Source organism: Rattus rattus, chromosome 1, assembly GCF_011064425.1.
Source record: "Rattus rattus isolate New Zealand chromosome 1, Rrattus_CSIRO_v1, whole genome shotgun sequence".
NCBI lineage: Eukaryota > Metazoa > Chordata > Mammalia > Rodentia > Muridae > Rattus > Rattus rattus.
In genome coordinates, this window is record NC_046154.1 from 10339534 (window position 1) to 10360777 (window position 21244).

The 21244-nt window shown below is 44.5% G+C and overlaps 1 protein-coding gene across 6 annotated transcripts in view; it reads right to left on the reverse strand.

The window, feature by feature from the left end:
• Rere (arginine-glutamic acid dipeptide repeats) overlaps nucleotides 1-21244 on the reverse strand; it is a 334126-nt gene that overhangs the window by 205936 nt on the left and 106946 nt on the right. For all 6 annotated transcript variants that reach the window (XM_032894231.1, XM_032894248.1, XM_032894239.1 and 3 more), the window contains exon 2: nucleotides 2812-3280. In XM_032894231.1, coding sequence (XP_032750122.1) covers nucleotides 2812-3136 — 325 coding nt within the window. In that variant the 5' untranslated portion in view covers nucleotides 3137-3280. The remainder of the gene's footprint in view (nucleotides 1-2811; nucleotides 3281-21244) is intronic.

The following is a 21244-nucleotide window of genomic DNA, read 5'->3' on the forward strand; positions in this document are numbered from 1 at the left end:
ACCTGCCTCTGCCTGAGTATTGAGGTTAAAAGCATATATCATGACCTCCCAGCCGAGGGTTCGTCCTTAATAATACCTCAGAAGTAATTAAATACTATAGGAGGATAGGAGTGTCAAGTTTTCCACATAGTATAGCCAATTTAAAGATCTACCAACCCTTGAAGAACTCCCTTTCAACACTCTCTAAAAGCACTAATATCTGAGCGTCAACTAGGAAGCCGTGCACCAGACCTCTATTTCTAGTGCTTGGGAAGTGAAGTCAGGGGGTCAAGAATCATCCTCAACTGCATGGAAATGATTCGAAGCCAGCCTGAGTTACATGAGAATGTCTTCAAAATTAAGGAAGGAGAAAAAGACAGATGTGCACAATAACACATGCCTAGGGCCAGCTGCTCAAGAGACTGAGGCAGGAGTCACAAGTTCAAGTCTTGCTGAGGGACTCAGTGGGACCCTGATTTGAAACTATATATATTTAAAAAAAAAAAAAAAAAAAAAAAAAAAAAAAGCATAGACTGTAATTTGGTGGTAAAGAAAAAGACCCCAAGTTCAGTCCCCACTACAAAGGCAACAGAGAACAGAGACACTGAGAGTGAGACACCAGAAAGGAAAGGCAAGGGCAGGGGTGGGGGCAGGATATGAAAGTCCATACAGGCATCTAGTCACAAAACCCTACTCTTGACTTTTCAGTAGACATGAACCTGAAGAATAGGCACTATTTAGCAAACTTCCATTTAGAAATTACTTGGGAAAGTCATTTAGCTTGAAATGTAAGCTTCCTGGACCACTCAGTAGCAGTCACTTGACAAAGGGTCAAATGTCCACATGCCCAGCAGAGCTCAGATCACAACAACTCCCAATAGTTCGGGTGCTCCAGTCAGCTCTGTTTATGCTGACTCTGCATCTGTGCCTCCAATCACACATCCAACATGGAACAGGCATTGTTCCAGCACTCAGGAGGCAGGAGCAGGCAGATCTCAAGAGTTCAAGGCTAACCTGGTCTGCAGTTACAGGATAACCAGGAAGGACTACACAGAGAAACCCTGGTTGGAGATGGGGGTGTGGGGGTGTGGGGGTGGGAAGTGAGGGTTAAAGGTGAAGGGAGGGAGGGAACCATAGAGAAAAGGCACCTGTGCTGTCAGACACTGCAACACAGCATTTGCCACAAGAAGAGCATTTCCACTGTCCTCAGTCTTAAGTAGCCGATCTACAGCTGCAGTGTATGAGATGGTGCGCACAGGTCAGACAATGCTGCACATACTTACTGTACAACAGACTAGAGGACTGGGATACGGGTCAGCAGTAGAACCTTGCTCAGCACTCTAGAAGAAAGTGACTTGAGCATCCACAGATGCACACATTGGGGAGAGGGTATCAATCAACACTTTATACATAAGAGCCCCCCCCCAGCTGTTTTGTAATCGAGCCCTCCCACATTTCTTTGAGAATATCAAGAACTTCTTGACAAACTGTAAAAGGCGCACTGTTTCCTCAACATGGTTCCTCGAAGAAGTTAGTTTCCTTCTTGAGATAGCAGCAGAGACTGCCGGTCTATGCAGAGCAGAGGCAGCAGCAGGTGTTGTTAATGTCTTGCTGTAGGACTTCTCAGAGTTAACTAATCATGCATCTCTCACGACGGGATGTCTGAGCAGCCTTTCCCAAAAGCACCTGACTCCTAACTTACTGGAATGTCCCCAGTGACACAAGGGGAAGACTCCATCTTATGCACGTCAAGCAGAGCAGAGCTGGCATTTGACACTGCACACTGCGGCTGGCAGTGACTCCAATAACCCGTCCCATGTTGTGTGTCAGAGAAGGAAAACAGCGCAGCTTCCCTTTGAGGCTGCTCCTTCCTCAGGAATCACAACAGACTTGGCCCCCAGTGCGCGACGCTCATCTACAGCCTCTGCTTTCAGGAGGTGAGGACAAGAGAGCGCCAGTCTAACCCCACGGGGCTGGGTGACGAAGTGCTTTCCAGGTCGGCCCGTGCTCATCAGACTCTGTATCTTAAACCAAAAGCTAACCCAAAGCAAAACAAGAAAGCAAAACAAAGCCCCCTGTGTTAAATGGGCAAGCAAAGCCATAATGGTCTGAGAGACTGGGCAGCTGAGACTTCCTGGCGGTCTCTGTTGAGTCTGAATCAGAGAGACTGACAGCACTGGAACCTGCATGGGCCTAACGCTCCCTAGCAGAGTTTCAGGTCCCCTCAAACACTCCATCACTGACTATTCCATGTCACACACCTCTCCTCAACTGTCAACCAAGAAAATTATAGTTATAAACAGGAGTTTGTCTAATGCTGGTCATTTTCAGAAAAATCAAAACAAACTCCTACATGACTTCCTTACAACGAGGAACTTTCTACAAACACACTCAGAAGCTGAGTTCTCTTCAGTAAAATGACTATGCTAGGTTAACGACATCCTGGCATCCTTTAACTCCTGTTGGGAAAATTTGAGACTGGGTGAGGCCCCGGTGTACTGATCAGACTTCCTATGAACTTCCCGCATGGCTTAGGACACTGAGTGGGCAGAATATACCTACTGAGAAGAGCACAGGACACCCGGCCTAGCTGCTGTCATCTGTTGCCACTCACTGATAAGCTAGCACACTCCTTTGGTAAAGGCTCACCCAGGAGCGATAGATCTTGCTCTGAAAGGAGTGCTGAGGCCACTCACTTAATTTTGCTACCTCAACCACTTTCTGCTCTCATGAACTCCAGGTCTGCCTTAACAGCTACAGGAAGTCTCCTGCGTTTGAGGGAGAGCCACATCTCTCCCTCAGCCCTGTGTGGACACCATGTGCTGCTCTTACCTCCTGGTCTGTAGACAACATCATCCTCAGTGATGTAAGACGTTATCTCGCCAGTGTCTGTCCTCTCGTAGCGGGACTTTTTTTTCGGAGGTTTCTTTCTGCTCTTCTTGGTGGACTCCTCCGTGGTGGCACTGTTGTTGTCGTTGTCTTCGTCCTCGCTGTGATCACTTTCAGCATAGTTCTTGGCTCCTCCCTCCAAGGTGCAGCTCCTCCGAGGCCTGGCGTTCTCGCTCTCTCTAGCTTTGTCTCTTTTATCTCTCTCTCGGTCCCGGTCCCGGTCCCGGTCCTTCTCTTTGTCTTTGTCTTTATCTTTGTCAGCTGTCATGATTCTCCACGTGCCTTCTTCTGTCCTCTCACGGCTAGGCCTCCGTGAAAGGTAGACAGTGAGCCTGGGCTTCAGTCTTCTGAATTTCTTACTCAATTCCAGGGAAAATCCAACCACTCCAACAACCCCAACGTTTCAAAAATGCTGAGAGAGAGAGAAAGAGAGAGAAAAGGGAAGGTGTCAAATCGGCTTTTCTTTGATGCTTCAACGTTTCCTCTTATTTGCGTCCTAAAATAACATCTGCTCTTTTAAAGCTCAGAGCTGGAGGGAAGGCTCAGCAGTTAGGAGCACCTGCTGCTTTGCCAGGTTCCTAGTTCCGAGCACCCACAAAGCAGCTACTTTGTACACTGCCTGAACACCAGCTCCAGTGGACCCAATGCTCCCTCTGCTCTCCAACGTGCTGAATGCATGAGGTGTGTATACACAGATGAAGGAAAGTACTGATACATCTAAAATAAACACATACATTTCTATTCATTTATTTATTTACTTTTATGTGCATGTGTGTACCTGCATGAGTTTATGTCCACCACTTTCGTGAAGGAGCCCACAGAGATCAGAAGAGGATATTGAATCCCCTGGAACTACAGCTATAGGCAGTTGTGAGGCACCACCAAATCTGTTGTTGTTGTTGTTGTTGTTGTTGTTGTTGTTGTTTTAAACCATTACCCTTGCTTCCAATATAAAAAATATCTCAGATGCCACAATGGAAAAGCCAGACCAGTGATATACAAATTCCACACAGTCCCGAGCCTTGCCACTTTCACAGCGTGAAGTTTGCTGCCTAACTTAAAAACAAGACCTGCTGAATGGTGAGTGCACAGTGAGTGTATACTCACTGGTTTGACCTTTCTAAGGAAAAAGGAAAGTATGCCCTGTGAGTATTGTACAAAGTTAACTCTGACCCTGTAAATTTAAAAAGAAGGAACCTGGAGTACAATTTGCACAGCTATGGGAAAGTGGCAGGAGTCAGCGCACTGCCTCTGAAGGTTGCCCAAATCTCTCAATTCCCAAGACTCCATTTGAGATTAAAGAGAGGGGAAAGCTTTATTTTGCCTGTGGTAACAAAACTACAACACAATCTCCAGTTTTAAGGACTCTTCGGTGATTCCCACGCTTTTCCAAATTCCCACTCTTAATAGTCTTCTGAATGAATAAGTTCTCCAAAACTACCCACAAACCTAAGAGTGCACAATGAAAAGAATGAATCTTGGGCTAGAGAGATGGCTCAGCTGTTAAGAGCACTGACTGCTCTTCCAGAGGTTCTGAGTTCAAATCCCAGCAACCACATGGTGGCTCACAGCCATCTGTAAAGAGATCCGATGCCCTCTTCTGGTGTGTCTGAAGACAGCTACAGTGTACTTACATATAAGAAATAAATCTTTAAAAAAAAGAAAAGAATGAATCTTAAACTCCAACCCAGCATAATTGGTTTTACAAGTCAGTTCTAGAAATCCTAATAATCATTAATCTATTTCCCACAATCATCTGTCATTGTCCCCAAAATCTCATCTCATTTGAGAAACAACTGTTACAAAGTACTGTCTAGGTGCCAAGTGCTTGGGACTAAGAATACAGGACTGCTCGCACCTGCCCTCCACTCACACCTGCCCTCCACTCCACTCCCTCCACACCTGCCCTCCACTCCACTCCACTCACACCTGCCCTCCACTCACACCTGCCCTCCACTCCACTCACACCTGCCCTCCACTCCACTCCACTCCCCCCTGCCCTCCACTCCACTCCACTCCTCACACCTGCCCTCCACTCCACTCCACTCCACCTGCCCTCCCTCCCACCTGCCCTCCACTCCCTCCCCACTCCACCCCCCCTGCCCTCCCTCCCCCCCCTCCCCTGCCCTCCACTCCCTCCCACCTCCCACCTGCCCTCCCTCCCTCCCTCCCCACCCCTCCCTCCTCCTCCCCCCCTCCCTCCCTCCCACCCCTCCACTCCCTCCACTCCACCTCCTCACCTCCCTCCACTCCCTCCCTCACCCTGCCCTCCACTCCACCAAGCTGCAAAAAGGAGACAAGTAATCAGACAAGAGCCATCTGCTTCCTGTGCTTCCAGGGCCAGATAGGAAACAACAAATGCAAACAAACAAAAGATTGGTCCTGTTTACTTAGCCAACAACAGATAAAGCAGTTTGCAATTATATACTTCAGATGCAGAGGGAAGTTTCTCCAGTCATGCCAAAAGCATAAAAATTATCACACTCTCCAAAGCCCACAGATGAAATCTGATACACCAGAAAACCCTCTCTATCACCACATCAAATATCCTCAGGAATTAATTCAAGAAAATGAAAATGTTAAGCATCTCCAAGATATGATTGAGCAATAGCACTGGTCTAGCAACTGCACTAAATGCAGAAAGCTTTAAGTATGAAACACAAACCTGGTTACTTCTTTCCACATAGAAAGCATTTTCATACAGAATTTCCATTTTAAGCATATTTCAAAACAGGGGAAAACCATTCTCGTGCTCATAAAAGTTTTGCAAAGATGAATCATCTACTGTGCCCAAGGCTCTGTAGGCCGATGGTGTTACCAGGTGAAAACAGATAAAAGAAACCAAGCAAGCCAATCATACAAGAAAAGGAGTCTAGACAGAGTTCAGTAGTTACAGACACCAGTTGTTCTTTCTGGAGAACCTGAGGCTAATTACCAGCACTCGTGTGGCAGCTAATCCAGATCCAAGGGAATCCAGGGCCCTCTTCTAGCCTCTGGGAACACCGCAAACATGTGGTGCACAGACACACAAATGCAGGCAAAACACCCATACGTACAAAATAACACAGTAAAGCAAAACAAAGTAAAATAAAATAAAAGGGGTTGGGGATTTAGCTCAGTGGTAGAGCGCTTGTCTAGCAAGCACGAGGTCCTTGGTTCGGTCCCCAGAGCCGAAAAAAATAAAAAAATAAAAAAATAAAAAAGGGAAGAAGTCTATCAGCTAAAAACAGCCTCTGATATTGACACCATATCAAGGCCTACTTGATTTCCTCAGGGAAGATCTTAGTTTGGATTCTGCCCTGTAAGGCAGAAAGCTTTTAAAGTTTAAGAACAACAATGTTTTCCTGACTAGTGCAGTAACTGTCCCACTGGCCTGGAAAGGGAGTGCTCACTGTTTGAGAAGGATACCCTCAGCTCCAGGGACGTGATGCCGTCTGCTGGCCTTTTGGGCAACTGAAGTAACATGTGCATAGGACCACCACCCCCCACGTGCATAAATGCACAACTAAAGTAACATGTGCACAGGACCACCCCCCCATGCATAAATACACACTTAAAACACCTGTACCTTTTTTTTTTGTCTGTCTAAAGATAACTTCTCCAAAAACGTTGAATTAAAAACCAATGTTACTTCAATATTCAGAGAGGAAAAGGATAAATCCAAACTTTACTATTCTCTACAAAATTATAAGCTCTATTTATAAAGAAAATGGGTCCTTTTTGCCAAAGTTTTTTTAAAAACCAAGGAAAAAAAGAGAAAATATTCACACACACGTAAAAAAATTCTGTGTGCGCACACACACTCACACACACACAGAGCACAAATATATTTCTCTATTACTAATGTATACAAACACACAGCAATTACCTACACAATCAACTGTGAGAAAGTTACAGTGGTTCCACTGACCAGGCGCATTTGCCTCTCAAATAGTTCAGCAGGGATAATAATACGTAATGTTCCTTTACATGTAACATGGAAATCATGACTGTATATACAGCGATGTGACATCTAAAAACAGGCACCCAGGAATCAGATGCAATGAAGAGAGATGACACTACCGCCTTGCTAGGAATGCCTTCAAAGTAGAAGATACACAGGAGGTTCACAAAGCACGCCCCTCACTGGAGTTGTCCTACCCACTTTATACACAAAACAGCAGAGATATTTCCACAAGGCCACATGCCAACAAGTACAAATGCAGGATCTGAAGCAGCTGCAGCTGGGCAAAAGCCCACCGGCACTGCCAGGCCTCTCTGGCACTGCAGCCCATTTTTCCTACATGGCTCTGGGCTGCTAATTCACATAGGTCTCACTCACAACCTGCCTCTCCCTCCAAAACTAACTAGTTGAATGTTTAAAGCAGTGTTTGTCTCCAGCAGGAATGACACGAATATTCCACGTGTATGTAACCAACTGCTCGAGGGAAGCAGGCAACAGTATAGCCTTCATTAAAAACAACATCTGATGTACAGCATATCTCAGGACCACAAGGGCTACCAACTCGCTGCACACATGTACACCGTGTGCCCCTCGCTCCTACCACTCTGGAGCAACGAGCAGCAAACACGAGCATCTCTCCTCTGTAGAAGTCATATTCCAGGAAGTGGAAGACCACAAATATGCCCACATCCAACGATCTCAACGTGGGGAAGCCAATGAGGACCAGAAGGGCTGCAAAAGAAGACGACTTTCTATCTGGAAGGAGCCACCAGGGCCAGGAGGGTAGACTGTGAGGAAAGGGCAAGTGCATATTATCAGCCTGCCCAGACACAGTCAATATCCAAGAGGCCAAGCTGACTGAAGGAACAGGAGACTAAGAGGGGCTGGAAACAAGTTCAAAGGCTGGATGGACCTGGCAGACATTAGAGAACTTGGAGGCTTTGTAAACGTGTTGGCGGTCACTCAAGGGCATGAACTGACTCTAGCTGACATCCCAATAAGGATGCAAGCAGTAAAGAAACAATGACCACCTTGCCCACAGACAGATCAGCAGTCAAGACACTGATCACACTGGCCACAGTGAAAGAGAGAGATCAGCAGTCAAGAATGCTTGCTGCTGGGGTTAGGGATTTAGCTGCAGTGGTAGGTAGAGTGCTTGCCTAGCAAGCGCAAGACCCTGGGTTCGGTCCCCAGCTCCGAAAAAAGGAAAAAGAATGCTTGCTGCTCTTCCAAAGAGTTAAGTTCCCAGCAAACACATCACATGTCTCAAAACTTCCTGGAACTCCAGCTTCTAAGTGATCTAAAACCCTGTTCTGAGGAGGAAGGCACACAAATATAGTAATAAAGTATTCCTTTCTTAAGGACGATAAAAGCAGGACATCAATTGTCCTCCTCCAGCCTATGAGTGCAAACTCAAATGCATGTGTATGTGTACAGACACATGTACATGACACACACATCAGACTCATGCACATACATACAAACACACATGCGCACAAACACACCTACTTTTCCAGTGCAATGAAGGCCATGCATTTGGGAAAAAATTACCTCACAGAGGAAAAGGCATGTCAGAACTGACACCTACAGTGTTTTGAAAAGAAAAGTATCAACTCTGGTGAAAGGCTTGCTTTTGCAAAATAGTGTGCTGACTGGATAGGATTGAATGAGAAGATACAATAATGGGGAGGGGAGGGGGACCATCCTTAAAATATGAAAAATTTAGATATTAAAAAAAAAAAAAAAAAAAGATTGGGCTGGAGAGATGGCTCAGTGGTTAAGAGCACTGACTGCTCTTCCAGAGGTCCTGAGTTCAATTCCCAGCAACTACATGGTGGCTCACAACCATCTGTAATGGGGATCCGATGCCTTCTTCTGGTGTGTCTGAAGACAGCTACAATGTACTCACATACATAAAATAAATAAATAAATCTTTGAAATGAAGGAAAAAAAAAAGATTAAAGGGCTGGAGAGGTGGCTCAGTGGTTAAGAGCACTGACTGCTCTTCCAGAGGTCCTGAGTTCAATTCCCAGCAACCACATGGTGGCTGACAGCCATCTGGAAAGAAGTCTCTTCTGGCCTGCAGGTGTACATGCAGGCATGTAGATAGTACTCATATACATTAAATAAATAAAAAAATTAAAATACCTTTAAAACCAGAATTAAAATTAATTACAAGATTAAGTCAAGAGTCAAAAATATTTTTCTTGATTCATGTAAAATTCACTTTTCCAAGAAAGCTTCCCTTTTCTGAGTTTCGGTCCCTGAGTTACTCACCTCAGTTACTCAGGCCAGACTCCAAAGGACACCAAATGCACTCAGTGAAACCTAATTGATTGTTTCTCACTGAACCACAGCAAAAATATATCTGTATTTTTCATATGTTCAACCAGACCAAAGACATTCGCAACGTCTGTGGTTTGTCAAGCACACTCGCACTGTCTCTGAACTTACTCACTGCTCCATACCCCCACCCCCCACTAACTATTGTCTCGGAGATGACAAGAACAGGATTCTGGGTGGTGGAGGAGGGGTGGCCTTTGAGCTCTCCATCCAGTGCAGCGGATCAGTGCATGTTTCACTGTCCACATGGGATGGTGTGACGGAGATGCATATCGTGCATCACACAGTCGACTACGCTCCTTGTCATTGTTGAGTCTGTGTCACTACATTGGTATGTGCACTTGTCTAAAGCACAAATCCATCGCATGTTCCCTTTCAAAGGTTCCACACGGGGCCTTCCTGGTGGATTCTTCAGACCCCACCACCACTGTTTTCTATACTGTGGCCAGGGTCTCCTTGGAAGAACTAAAAACGTCACGTTGATCCGACCTTCAATCCTTCCATGTCTCCTGCTGTAAAAGCACACTACGGCTACAGCACACTCTACAACACTGTCTTTTCCTGACCTCCTCCCCTTCTCTCCACACCCACGCTGGACCTCACCTGCCTCCTCTGCAGACTCCTTCCTCAGTCACCCTGCTCCTCTCCTGCCTTGGGCTTAGAGCCCAGCAGGAATTTCTTCAAAATATAATGGCCTGTCCAAATTTTGAGATTTAAGTTTCTTCACAATATTTTACAAACTGGAATTTTATGTTTATTTGCATGACTTTCTTAACTTGTCTTCACCTCCAAACTGAATGCTCCTTGAGGCACCAACCCTGACTCACTCCGGACACGGTGATTTCCAAGGGTAGTGATTTCTTCCTTCCACCCTCTTACATAAGTGAGATCTGTAAAGAGCCCATTGTAAGATTCACTTGGGAATAACTTGAGCTGGCTGATAAGCCACACAACACCATCATAAGAAGCAATAAGAACAGCATTTTAGATGCGAGAAATTCAATACTCCAATTAAAATTTTTAAAGATTTATTTTATGTATGAGTTCACTGTCATTATCTTCAGACACATAGAAGAGGGCTCGGATCCCATTAGAGATGGTTGTGAGCCACCATGTAGTTGCTGGGAATTGAACTCAGGACCTCTGGATGAGCAGCCAGTGCTCTTAACTGCTGGGCCATCTCTCCAGCCCATAATCGAATTAAATTAAAGGGTATCCAATTAAATAGATGTCCTTGATGGCAACCTTGGCAGGGGAAGCACACTGCACACTGGAAGACTCCTTCCCTCACTGAGCAGTCAGTATACACTAAGCAACGTCCATGTTGAGTTCACTTCATCTTCACTGTACCAAGAGTAACAGTGTTAATTTATCATTCAAACCAAGATACATCTGAGAGTAAAGAGATATAAACAGCAATTATGCAGAAAAATGTGTGTAAACCATACCATGGTAACAGCTATATAGCCTTATATAATTCAACAGGTGTTATTGTAGAAATGCCACGGCAGCAAAAGGCGGCACAGAAAGAGGCTAAGCAGCTGACTAGAATCACACAGGTGAAGTTTCTTACACCGGTTTATAGCCCACCCTACAATGCACTTGTGGTGCTGAGATTAAACACAGGACATTGTACATGGCGCATAATTGCTCTACCATAGGGTTAAATCCCCAACTCAGTCAGAGCCCAACTCCCCTGACTCCCATTTCTCCTCTTCCCTACCTCTTTTTTCCCCCCAGATGGGGTCTCCCTATGTAGACCAGGCTGGCCTTGAACAGAGATCCACCTGCCTCTGCATGCCAAGTGCTGGTATTAAAGGTGCACACCACCATGCCTGGCCAGAGTCCATCTCTTAACCCAAAGCTATCCTGCCTTAAATGATGAGCCCCAAAATTCCAGGTCAGACCATGTAGTGAGCAAAGAAAACCTGGTGCTGTTACAGACTATTAAAATCAAAAAAGCATTGGAAACAGGCAATGTGAGAATTATTTCCCATCCTCAGTTGCTGAGTGTCAGACCAAGACTGATGATGGCTCATGCCTCTGAATCCTAGCACTTGGGAGTCAGAGGGGCACATGTCTAAGTCTGTCTATACAGCTGAGTTTCAGGCTAGGCACAATGGTGGGTGGGGAGAGCTAAAGGACTAAAGGAATGGTTCAGCAGTTAAAGGTTTATACTGTTCTTACAGAGAGCCTGAGTTTGGTCACAGCACCTACTTCAGGCTGCTTACAACTGCCTATAACTCCAGCTACACACACACACACACACACTCCTATACCTAATAAAAGTGAACGTTAGAAACTGTTTTAGGGAGCTAGGTGTCGTGGCACACGCCTTTAATCCCTGCACTTGGGAGGCAGTAGGCAGACAGATCTGAGTTTGAGGCCAGCCAGTCTACACAACAAACTCTAGAACAGCAAGGACCAGAGACCCTGTCTCAAGAAAAAAAAAAAAAAAAAAAAAAAAGAAAAAAAAAAAAAAAAGAAAAGAACAGTCTGAATTGGAAGTCCTCAGTGCCAGAAAAGCAGCTGCAGCCCAACAGGCAACAGGAAGCCACAGGTGAGCTACTACAGCTGCGTGACTTGCTTTCAAAGGGAAATCAATTTTCTTTTCCTGTTCTCTTTTATACCAACATGCCTGAGAAAAAATGTAATGACTTAGGCTCCGGAAAAGGAAATGTCACTCTGACACATGGTGCTCACCGTGTGAGAAATCAGGCCTTCTCATAAACAGCACCCTGCTGTGGAGAAGGCCCCAGCACATGCCCGGGAGTCACTCATGAAGCTGCAAAATGATACTGAGCCAGGGACTCAGCAGGTGAGAAGGGAAACGGTCCCATCTGAGACCCATGCTGTGCTGTAAGGTTGGTCCATCTGTCCAAACCTAAGCATCCAAGTGAGGCGACGACTCTCTACCTGTGTGGTCAGTAACCAAGAACATCATCAATCCCGCTGGGAGTCCCAACACTCATTCTGAGAATCCAGGGCTTGCTGAAGGTCCTAATGCCAATGCCCCCGAACAAAGGGGTCAAAGGCAGAGAGCAGCCTTTGTAGCAGGAAGCAGGAAGCCTTGGCCAAAGCTTTTGCTCTCATACACAGATGGCAAGACACTGAATGGCACTCTCTAAACAGGCTTCAGGAGAAGAATTGCTAGAATTAGACTGGTGGAATATCAAACAGAACACCTTAGCTTCCTCCCTAAGGATAAAAGAGCAAAACCTCACTCAGCACACGATTAACAGCTCTACTGAAATTTTAGAACTCTGTCTTTTAGGGGCCAGAGAGAGAGGCTCCATGGTTAAAGCACTCCTCCGGATAACCCAGGGTCCATTTCTAAAACCCACGTGACAGGCAGCTCCTAACTTTCTGTAACTCCAGTTTATGGGGATCAGTTGCTCTCTGCTGGCTTCCATGGGCACAAGACACACAACACACATGGTACACAGACATAAATGCTGACAAAACACTCACACATGTTAATAAATATGAAGACAAAGGAACAATTTTATCATCATAAACTGAAGCAGAAACATTCTAGGATGAGCTGTCCTAGCATATTTCCAACACAAAATTTAAACTTTTGAAGGTTTTGTGTATATGTCTGTATGTATAGACACATATTCCATGTCAGTGCACATGTGGCTGGAGACCAGACACTGGCATCATGTCTTCCTCAGTTGCTCTCCACCTCATTTTGAGACAGGATCTCTCCTTGAACCTGGAGCTCACTGACTCGGCAAGACCAACAAGCCAGTAAACCGCAAATCCATCTGCGTGCGCCCCAGATCCAGGATTACGGACTGGCGCTGCATGGCCACACCTGGCTTCTTACAAGAATGCTGAGGCTTAGGCAGCAAGCACCATATCTCTCCAGCCCTACCTCCAACCCTCAAATGGGAAGCCTTTGGTCACCACACACAGAACTGTGCTGCCTTTTACTTGCCTATAGCTGTTTATTCTATTCAGCCCAAGAAGAGAAATTCACAGTTCACTTTAAACAAAGGTGTGTCTCCAGTGGTACTTTCAACAACTGGAGTTAGGTATCTCTTTGTGCGGGGTGATGGTGGGCAGGAAGGGGGTGCACCGTGCAGTACTGGATGCTTAGTGATGGGCTCTCCACAGGTAGGTTCTGCTAGCACAACCCCAAGTTCTAATCAGCATTACAAAAAAGAAAAGAAAAACCTCTCCAGATATTGCCACATAATCTCTGGGAAACAAATTTTTGCACAATTGAGAACTTAAATACCTGTGTTGTTTTATTCAAAATTATGCCTGACTAATATGGAATTCACTGGCCTAACACCATTACTTCCTTGTCCTGCTAGCTGTGGGGACAGAGCAACACCATTACAAACACTCCAATGTGACAAGTTCTTTGTTCTCCAAAATAAACAGAACTGCCTGGAACAGTAATTATAGGGATGTCTCAAGCTGAATTGGGAAAACAAAAACAAAGTATCCCGAGAATCTAAGGGTTATTAGGAGCAAGCACTCCTGCTTCTGGGCCAGGAAGGGCTTTAGTTCTGCAATGGAAAAACTAAGAAAGGAAAAGAAAACCATAAGAACAAAGCAAGTGGGTGCAGAAATAGCTCAGTTGGTGAAATGTTTGCCCTGAAAGCAACAGTCCCCATACAAGAAGAAAGAAGAAAAGGGGGAATATACGAAGTGTTAGGTAAGACGTAGGCATGGGGTAAGGTCAAAAAGCTCTGGTGTACATGTAAACCTAGCCAGCAGTCCTCACTCGGCACAGAAACAGGACCGACAGTAATAAAATAAAGTATCGGGAATAACAGTCAGGGCAGAAAGAACACACTGGGGCCGATCCAGCCTTACTTAGCACGCACAAGGCCCCAGCACTGCACAAACCAAGCATGGTGGCACAGCATGAGGGAGGTGGAGGCAGGAGGATCACAATAAAAAAGGATGTGGGGAAGAAAAAAAAAGACTGAAACAAATAGGGCATTATGGGGAGGCCAGTAAGTTTGTGAAGGGAGCTGGGAAGGGGCACCATGACGCACACAGTGGCAGGGTGGTGGGAAGTCACTGAAGCCCCGCCATGGAAGCGGTGCATATTCCAGAGAACTCTCCTACTTACCAAGTACCTATGAGCAAACTGCAGATTAATGCCGTTACCAAATGTTACATTTAATAAAATCCAGGCAGCTCCGGTCCTGGCTGGTTCCCATTGGAGAAAGATATATCAGATAGAAACATTTCCACCCCCTGCTGTTTCTCAGGGAACTACAACAGCTGCCCAAATGAGAAACTTTTGCCAAGTTAGAAAAATTAAAGAGGAAAAACTGCTTGAATGATCCTCACGCTGCAAAATAAAAAATGTTACAAGACTGCAAAAACAGTTTTCTTAGATTTTGGAACCTGAGTGAAAATGTTAAGTTACTTAATGTGGTAAACACATAAGTAGTAAAAAAAACAAAATTGAGGGCTGGGAAAAGGGCCCAGTCAGTAAGTAAAGCAGCCTTGCAGCATCTACCCCTCCAGGAAGATAGCATACCTGGAAATCAAAAGAAAGAAAAAAAAGAGGATCTCTGAGATTCTCTGGCCATCTACCTTAGCCTACTGGGTCAATCCCAGACAGTGACAGACTGTCTCAAACAAACAAAGTTGGCCAGAGCAATTGACTGTTAAATGCACATGCCGCAAAAATCTGATGACCTGAATTTGAAGCCTGAAACCCCATCCACATGGTAGGAAAGACTAAAATGAAAGTTGTTCTCTGAGCTCCACACGCATGTTGTGACAGGAGCACCCACACGCACTCCCCCCACAGGCATGCACTATAGATGTGCACACAATATGTGGGACAAGACTGGACAGCACTGTCAAATGTGCTCAAAGGGTTCTCAGGCCTCCACATGCACACGTGTATACACGGACACAGTAGAATATAAAGCACAGCAAACAGAGAGAGATGGTGATAGGTTTGCCCAGTGATGTAAACAGTGCTGCATACATTGACTCTGAAAGGATCAAGTGAAATGTGGAAAAGCTGATATAAGTGTCATGAAAACGGTTCTTAAATACCTGATGTGAAGTTTTAATTAGATTTATGTTTTAAAAAATCTAAGTGCAAATTATTTAACAATAGAAGTTATTTACTGAATGGGAACAGGCTAAAGGTGATGTGTGACAGTAAAGAGTGGGTTTATGGCCTGAGGTGCAGCTCAGCTGGTAAATTGCATGTATTGTATCCTTGAAGTCCTGGGTTGGCTCCCTAGCACCTTATAAACCAAGCACAGTGACAACCAGCACTTGAGGACCCTGGAAGCTGACCCTGGAGGAGGAAGACAGGACCTGGCAGGTGGAGAGCCTGGATGTCTATGCCAATTTTAACAGAGTAAAGTGGTTAATGAGGAAACTCTCTTCATGAGTAGAGCTAATGTGGACTGCGCTATCTATCACCTACTTCCTACTGGGGAGTCCCCCATCCCTCTGACTACAAGAACAAGGAAGGAAACTGCACAGAGAAGCCTAGGACAGACAGCTCCTAGAACACAGCTAAGGCTTCGACTGACTGGCCTTAGAAATCTTAGAATAAGACTGAATAGCTTAGAACACTCCTAAGATATTCAGCCTGAGCTATAGTTTGCTTCTGATATTAAGCCCACTGAATTTTCATTTTCTATACCACTGTCAAAATAAAATTAACACACAGTACCTTAAAATAAGTACCAATAAGTCGGACTTAACAAAATAAGAAGATGGCAGCACCCTTGGATCGGGTGTTTACAGCAGAGCTCTGTAAGAGTAAAGGAACCTGAAATCTGTAATCAGTGTATGCGCTAGGGAGGCGGCAAGTCTAGACCCTGATAGAAGAACTTTTAATATTTGAATCCAAGAACAAACTCAGCCTTCTCATGACAGCAGTAATCTGTTTGTGGCTACTAGCTTTATAGGATGATAGAATGCCTTCACAGACTGCAGACCCCAGCCCTGCTCAGCATGTAACATAGTCTCCAACTCTAAGTTCCTTTAGCCCCTATTCCAAACAGACCACCTGGAATTTTGAGAAGCCAGTCAGAAGACCACATCATGAGTTTCTCACAAAAATATAACACCTTCCTAAAGCCTTCTGCCAAGATCTGGGAAAGAAGATTATTACTTCACAAACCATTAATTTGTAAGGCAAAGGACTAGAAAAGAAAAGTGCCAAAGGAAAAAGGAGAAAAATATTGTTTCTTTAAAGAGTGGAGAAAGGTTAATGCTGTCTTTATATTAAAACATGCCTAAAATTAAATCAGTAAAAAATGTTATTAAATGTCAGCTTTAGTTTAATAACATCTACAAAGGTATAGCTTTTCCATAAACCACTGGCTTAAGCAAGGCATCATCTTGACATTTGTAAATTAACACAGGCTGTTATGTTAGTAGCACTAGGTTAAGAGATCCCCTTGCCAGGCGTGCTGCACGCCTCTAATCCCAGCACTCGGGAGGCAGGCGCCGGTGGATCTCTGTTGACTGCCTTACTGGAGCCTCCTTGAATAGGTATCCTTCATTATCTGAAAATGACCCTGAAGAATTTGATAATTAATTGAATCTTGAATTCTCTCCACCTTTTGATGAGGAACTTAGAGAGCCTAACTGATAGTTCATTTTTGAAATAGTATCAGCAGCACAGCTAAGAACATCCCTGGTGTCTGTGCTCCCCAGCAGCGGGCATGGCACTGCCAATGCTGTGAAAGCCCGTCAGTGAAGAGGACCTGTCTGGTCACTGCGAAACCGATTCTCTATGTTCTTCAGCCAAAGTTTGTGGTGACTTCATTAACAGGGTCCTCTGATATAGTTAGAGTAGGTAACTGTCCTGTGGTTTTGTTTTTTAATGCCTCTGTGACCTTACTGACGAGTAACTGCTGGGGAGGCGTCCTATGACTTAAACTGTGACTGTCACTAGACCATTACTTCTGAGAACAGCATTGTCTACACAGTAGGGTAATCCTATTTGAGGTCATTTTGTAAATATAACAAAGTTATATCTTGAAATTACCTTACTACATTTTCAAAATTATTTTAGTAGTAAACAATCTTTTTATTTTACTTTTGCTATTGTATTATATTTGCAGTCTTCCTTTTTCCCCCCTCTCGAACCTTCTCATATACCTCTCCTTGCTCTATTTCAAATGTATGGTATCTCTTTTTAATTATTATTACATATACACACACATGCACAACCCCACACATAAAACAGAGACAAAAAATACACATATATACACATATGTGTGTGTATTATTCAAATATACATACTTTAGGGCTCACCATTCAGTACTGGATAGCCAATAGGTGTACTCTTCCCTGGAAAAGATTACTTTTCTTCTCTCAGCATTCTTTGTTGCCTGTAGTTCTTTGTGCAGGGTTGAGATTTTGAGGTCTCTCCCACCATCTACGCTGCCACGCCTGCTGTCATTGCTCAGCTCATGTTTAGGCAGTCAAGCTGTGAGACTTATGTATGTAGCTTCTCATATTACTACGAGACACAATCTCACAGCAAACTCTTTGGTCATCTGGATCTTACAATCTTTCTGTCTCCTCTTTGCAATGTTCCCTAAGGCATAGGTAATAGAGTGTTTTGTAGACATATCTATGGGACTGTGTTCTAGAACTCTACGTTTTGATTTGTTGTGGTTTTCTGCCATAGACTTCATGTGTTGCAAACAGATGTTTCCTTGATGAGGGGGTGAGGATTTCCCTTATGTGTGGATAGAAGGCCAGTCTGATCTACAAAGCGTGTTCCAGGACAGCCAGGACTGTTACACATAGAAACCCTATTGCAAACAAAGAGTGTTCCTTGATTTACAGAACTGAACATTGTCATTCAAAGATAATTTCATTTGAATTTCTTTTTCAAGGTTTAAAAAAGGAAAGAAACAGCTATGTCTTTACCAGTCTGAACTACCTAATTACTGGAGGGGGGAAGAAGCAGGAAGAGGGGAAAGGGGAAGAGGAGAAGTGGGGAGGGGGAAAGGAGGAAGAGGAGAAGAAAAGGAAGGGGAGGAGAAGGAGGCAACCTGAATAACTGGGCATGGAAACAGAAAACAGGAAGACTGGAATACAAGACTAGCCTCAGTTACCAAAGAAAGGTAGAGCAGCAGAACACTAACTGGCCACCCTGTGCCAGAGTCAGGCACAGAGACTGCACTTGTTCCACCAGCAAGCAGATCTCCCACCAAGACTGGCATAGGTCATGTGCTGATCAATACCACAGCTATTTTTTTCTAAGCTTTGATCTCATGTAGTGCAACAGAAAAAGATAGTAGATCAATGGACAGATATGGTAAATTAAATACAGCCTGGATCCCAACTGTTCAAAGCTAAGTAGTATCCTTGATCAACTTCCTTAATTTTGTACTGAAGAAAAAAATTAAACCTATAAACTAATGCTCATTCCACATGCTAGAACCATCCAGAAAATTACCAGATCCCCAGTGTAAAAGCATACCAAGGAGCTCCAGGCTCTGCTGACCTTGAAGCGTAGCTGGGAAATGCAAGCAACACTTCAAACATACACTGCCAAAACAGCTGACACGCGACCTGTAGTGGAGGACTGAACTGTAACAGGAGCAGAGCTGTAACAGCATTCTCAAGAATAATGCTCACACGCACGCCCCAGCAAACAGCACTTCGTGGGGAAAGCTTTCAATAGAAAACTGTCATTTTTGGTTCAAGTTAATCTGATCATGTCCATGAGACTTGGATGTTCTCCCCCTAATTTGCCTCACAAATTCCAAACTAATGGACAGTATGATTACTCCCAGAGACTGTGCCATTTCCAGTAATCAGTCATTTATGGTATTTTTTAATCAGCTAGGTATATATGTGCTGTGTCTTCCCTATGGGCTTATCACTTCTAATACCTTAATGAAATAAAAAGATACCGAGTATACAAGGAGTACTTCAGAATACAAAGAACTGTAGACTTAGAAAGAAAGTAAAATTAAAAGGAAGCTTTTATCTTTGGGGAAAAAAACACAGAAACCATCAACAGTAGACTTTGAAGGCATTTTGAGGAGCCCCATTTCCAAACCCTTCAGGTAAGTGAATTGGACTCTCCACTAGGATCAACAAACAGTAAGGTCCTACAGTCTCTGACACCATCAACATGTCCAGCAAATGTAACGCCTGGCCACCAACCTGAAGGAATAAAATCCAGATCTGTCTGGAATTTGAAACGCTGTAGGTAAGCAAGGTAATAACAGAAGTTCAATGAGGTAAGAAAGAAGGAAGGATGGGGTGTGGGTGGGGTACTGGTGGCTGTCATGCTCTCGTTAAACTCAATCTGCCTCCAGAAAAGACAAGAACAGAAAAATATTTTGGAGACACAAAAACACAAAGCCAAAGGAATAGATGTTATGCCTGAGATGCAGAGCACAGAACACTTAAAACATTTTCCAAGCCAGATTGCTCTGGGACAGACAAGACAAGACAGGACAAGACAGGACAAGACAAGACAAGACAAGACAAGACAAGACAAGACAAGACAAGACAAGACAAGACAAGACAAGACAAGACAAGACAAGACAAGACAAGACAACCAAAAATTTATTTAAAAAAAAAAAAAAAAAATTCAGAGACTTCCTGACAGGTAACCCCAAACCGGCAAGCACAATACTATTATCAAACCCTCTGTGGCCTGGCATGTCGGTGCACGTCTTTAACCCCAGCCCTACAGAAGCAGAAACAGGTGGACTTCTGCGAGTTCAAGGCCGTGTTGTTCTACAGCGTTTCAGAAAAGCCAGGTATAAATAGTGAGACGTGTTTCTAAGTAACCCAAAACCAAAGAAACCATGTGACATTGAATGTGGCACACATCACTTACAAATCCCCAGTGCGGCTACATCCCCATTTACAGAATTTACAAACCGTCACTGCTACCTCTCACCGGGGACAAGGAGGAACCGGAAGAGAGTCTTAAGATTGAGCTCAATTTAACTAATCTGGAGTTAGGTGGGAATCTGACTCCCAGACATGCACCCAATCAACATGTGACTACCTGCTCAGCAGGTTTGAAAAGGAAACACAGGGTCCAAGGACCTTTGTTACCAAATTCCTGGCTCAATTTAAACAAAGGTGTGAAGAATGGCTGTTAAAGGAAACCAAACAACACACCACTCAAGCCAGGTTTTTTGTTTTTGTTTTTGACTATAAAGAAAAAGAAAGCACATGCCTGAAACACTACCAAGCTTCAGATAGTGCTCAAAGTTAACCTGGGCTAATATAGGGAAACATGTCTGTCTGAAAAGGACCTAAAGGAAGAAGTATAGTTCCACATAGAACGCTTGCATACCAGGTGCTAAGCTCTGTGTTCAATCCCCGACTTACGATAAATGAGTAAATGCACAAGCAGTCAACAAACTACTGAGGGGAAGAGGACCGAGTATGGAAGAAAGCCTTCAATCCAACCAGCAGCCTAGGGTACCAAGGAAGAGAGACCACTCCGGCTTCAGTGCACCTGCAATCCAGACTCTTCACCAGTGGGAAAGGCAGAACCGACTTCCAATCAACCAAAGGACTGTCACATAGGACAGAGAGGGCAGCATGCAAGGGGCCATTGCTGGTTCCTCTATCAGATGGTACAAGACTGGAAGAAACCATGGAGGGAAGGAAGCACTACTACCCTTCTTTACTCCTAGTCCTCTCACCTTGGTCCCCAATTCTTGCACTTTATATATAAAGGCTACCTGTCTTCTGTCTTAAGTTTTAATATTTCCATTCCACAGCTCATATATAAAATACTGACTCTTCCTTCAAGGCAAGGCTACTCTGGTCATTTTTCCTTCCCTACTCACCAATTTGGGCTGCCTTCCCGGAAGGCCTGTGCTTGGGCTCGCCCCTTCCCTTTTCCCCTAAGACAAAAGTGAAGAGAAGGAAGGCAGTGGCACACACCCTACCGCTGTGAGAAGTCCATCTGTGTACAGCGCCCAGGGAGAGGAGCTGGGCAGTTCCCATCTGTACAGCCAGCTGTAGAGAATCTCCAGTGAACAGCAGCGGAAGTCTCCAGGGAACATTTACTTTACTAGTAAGAAGCTTGCCTTCACTCCTCTAAAAAACCCTTCCAGTCAGGTCAACTTTCCCTTGCCT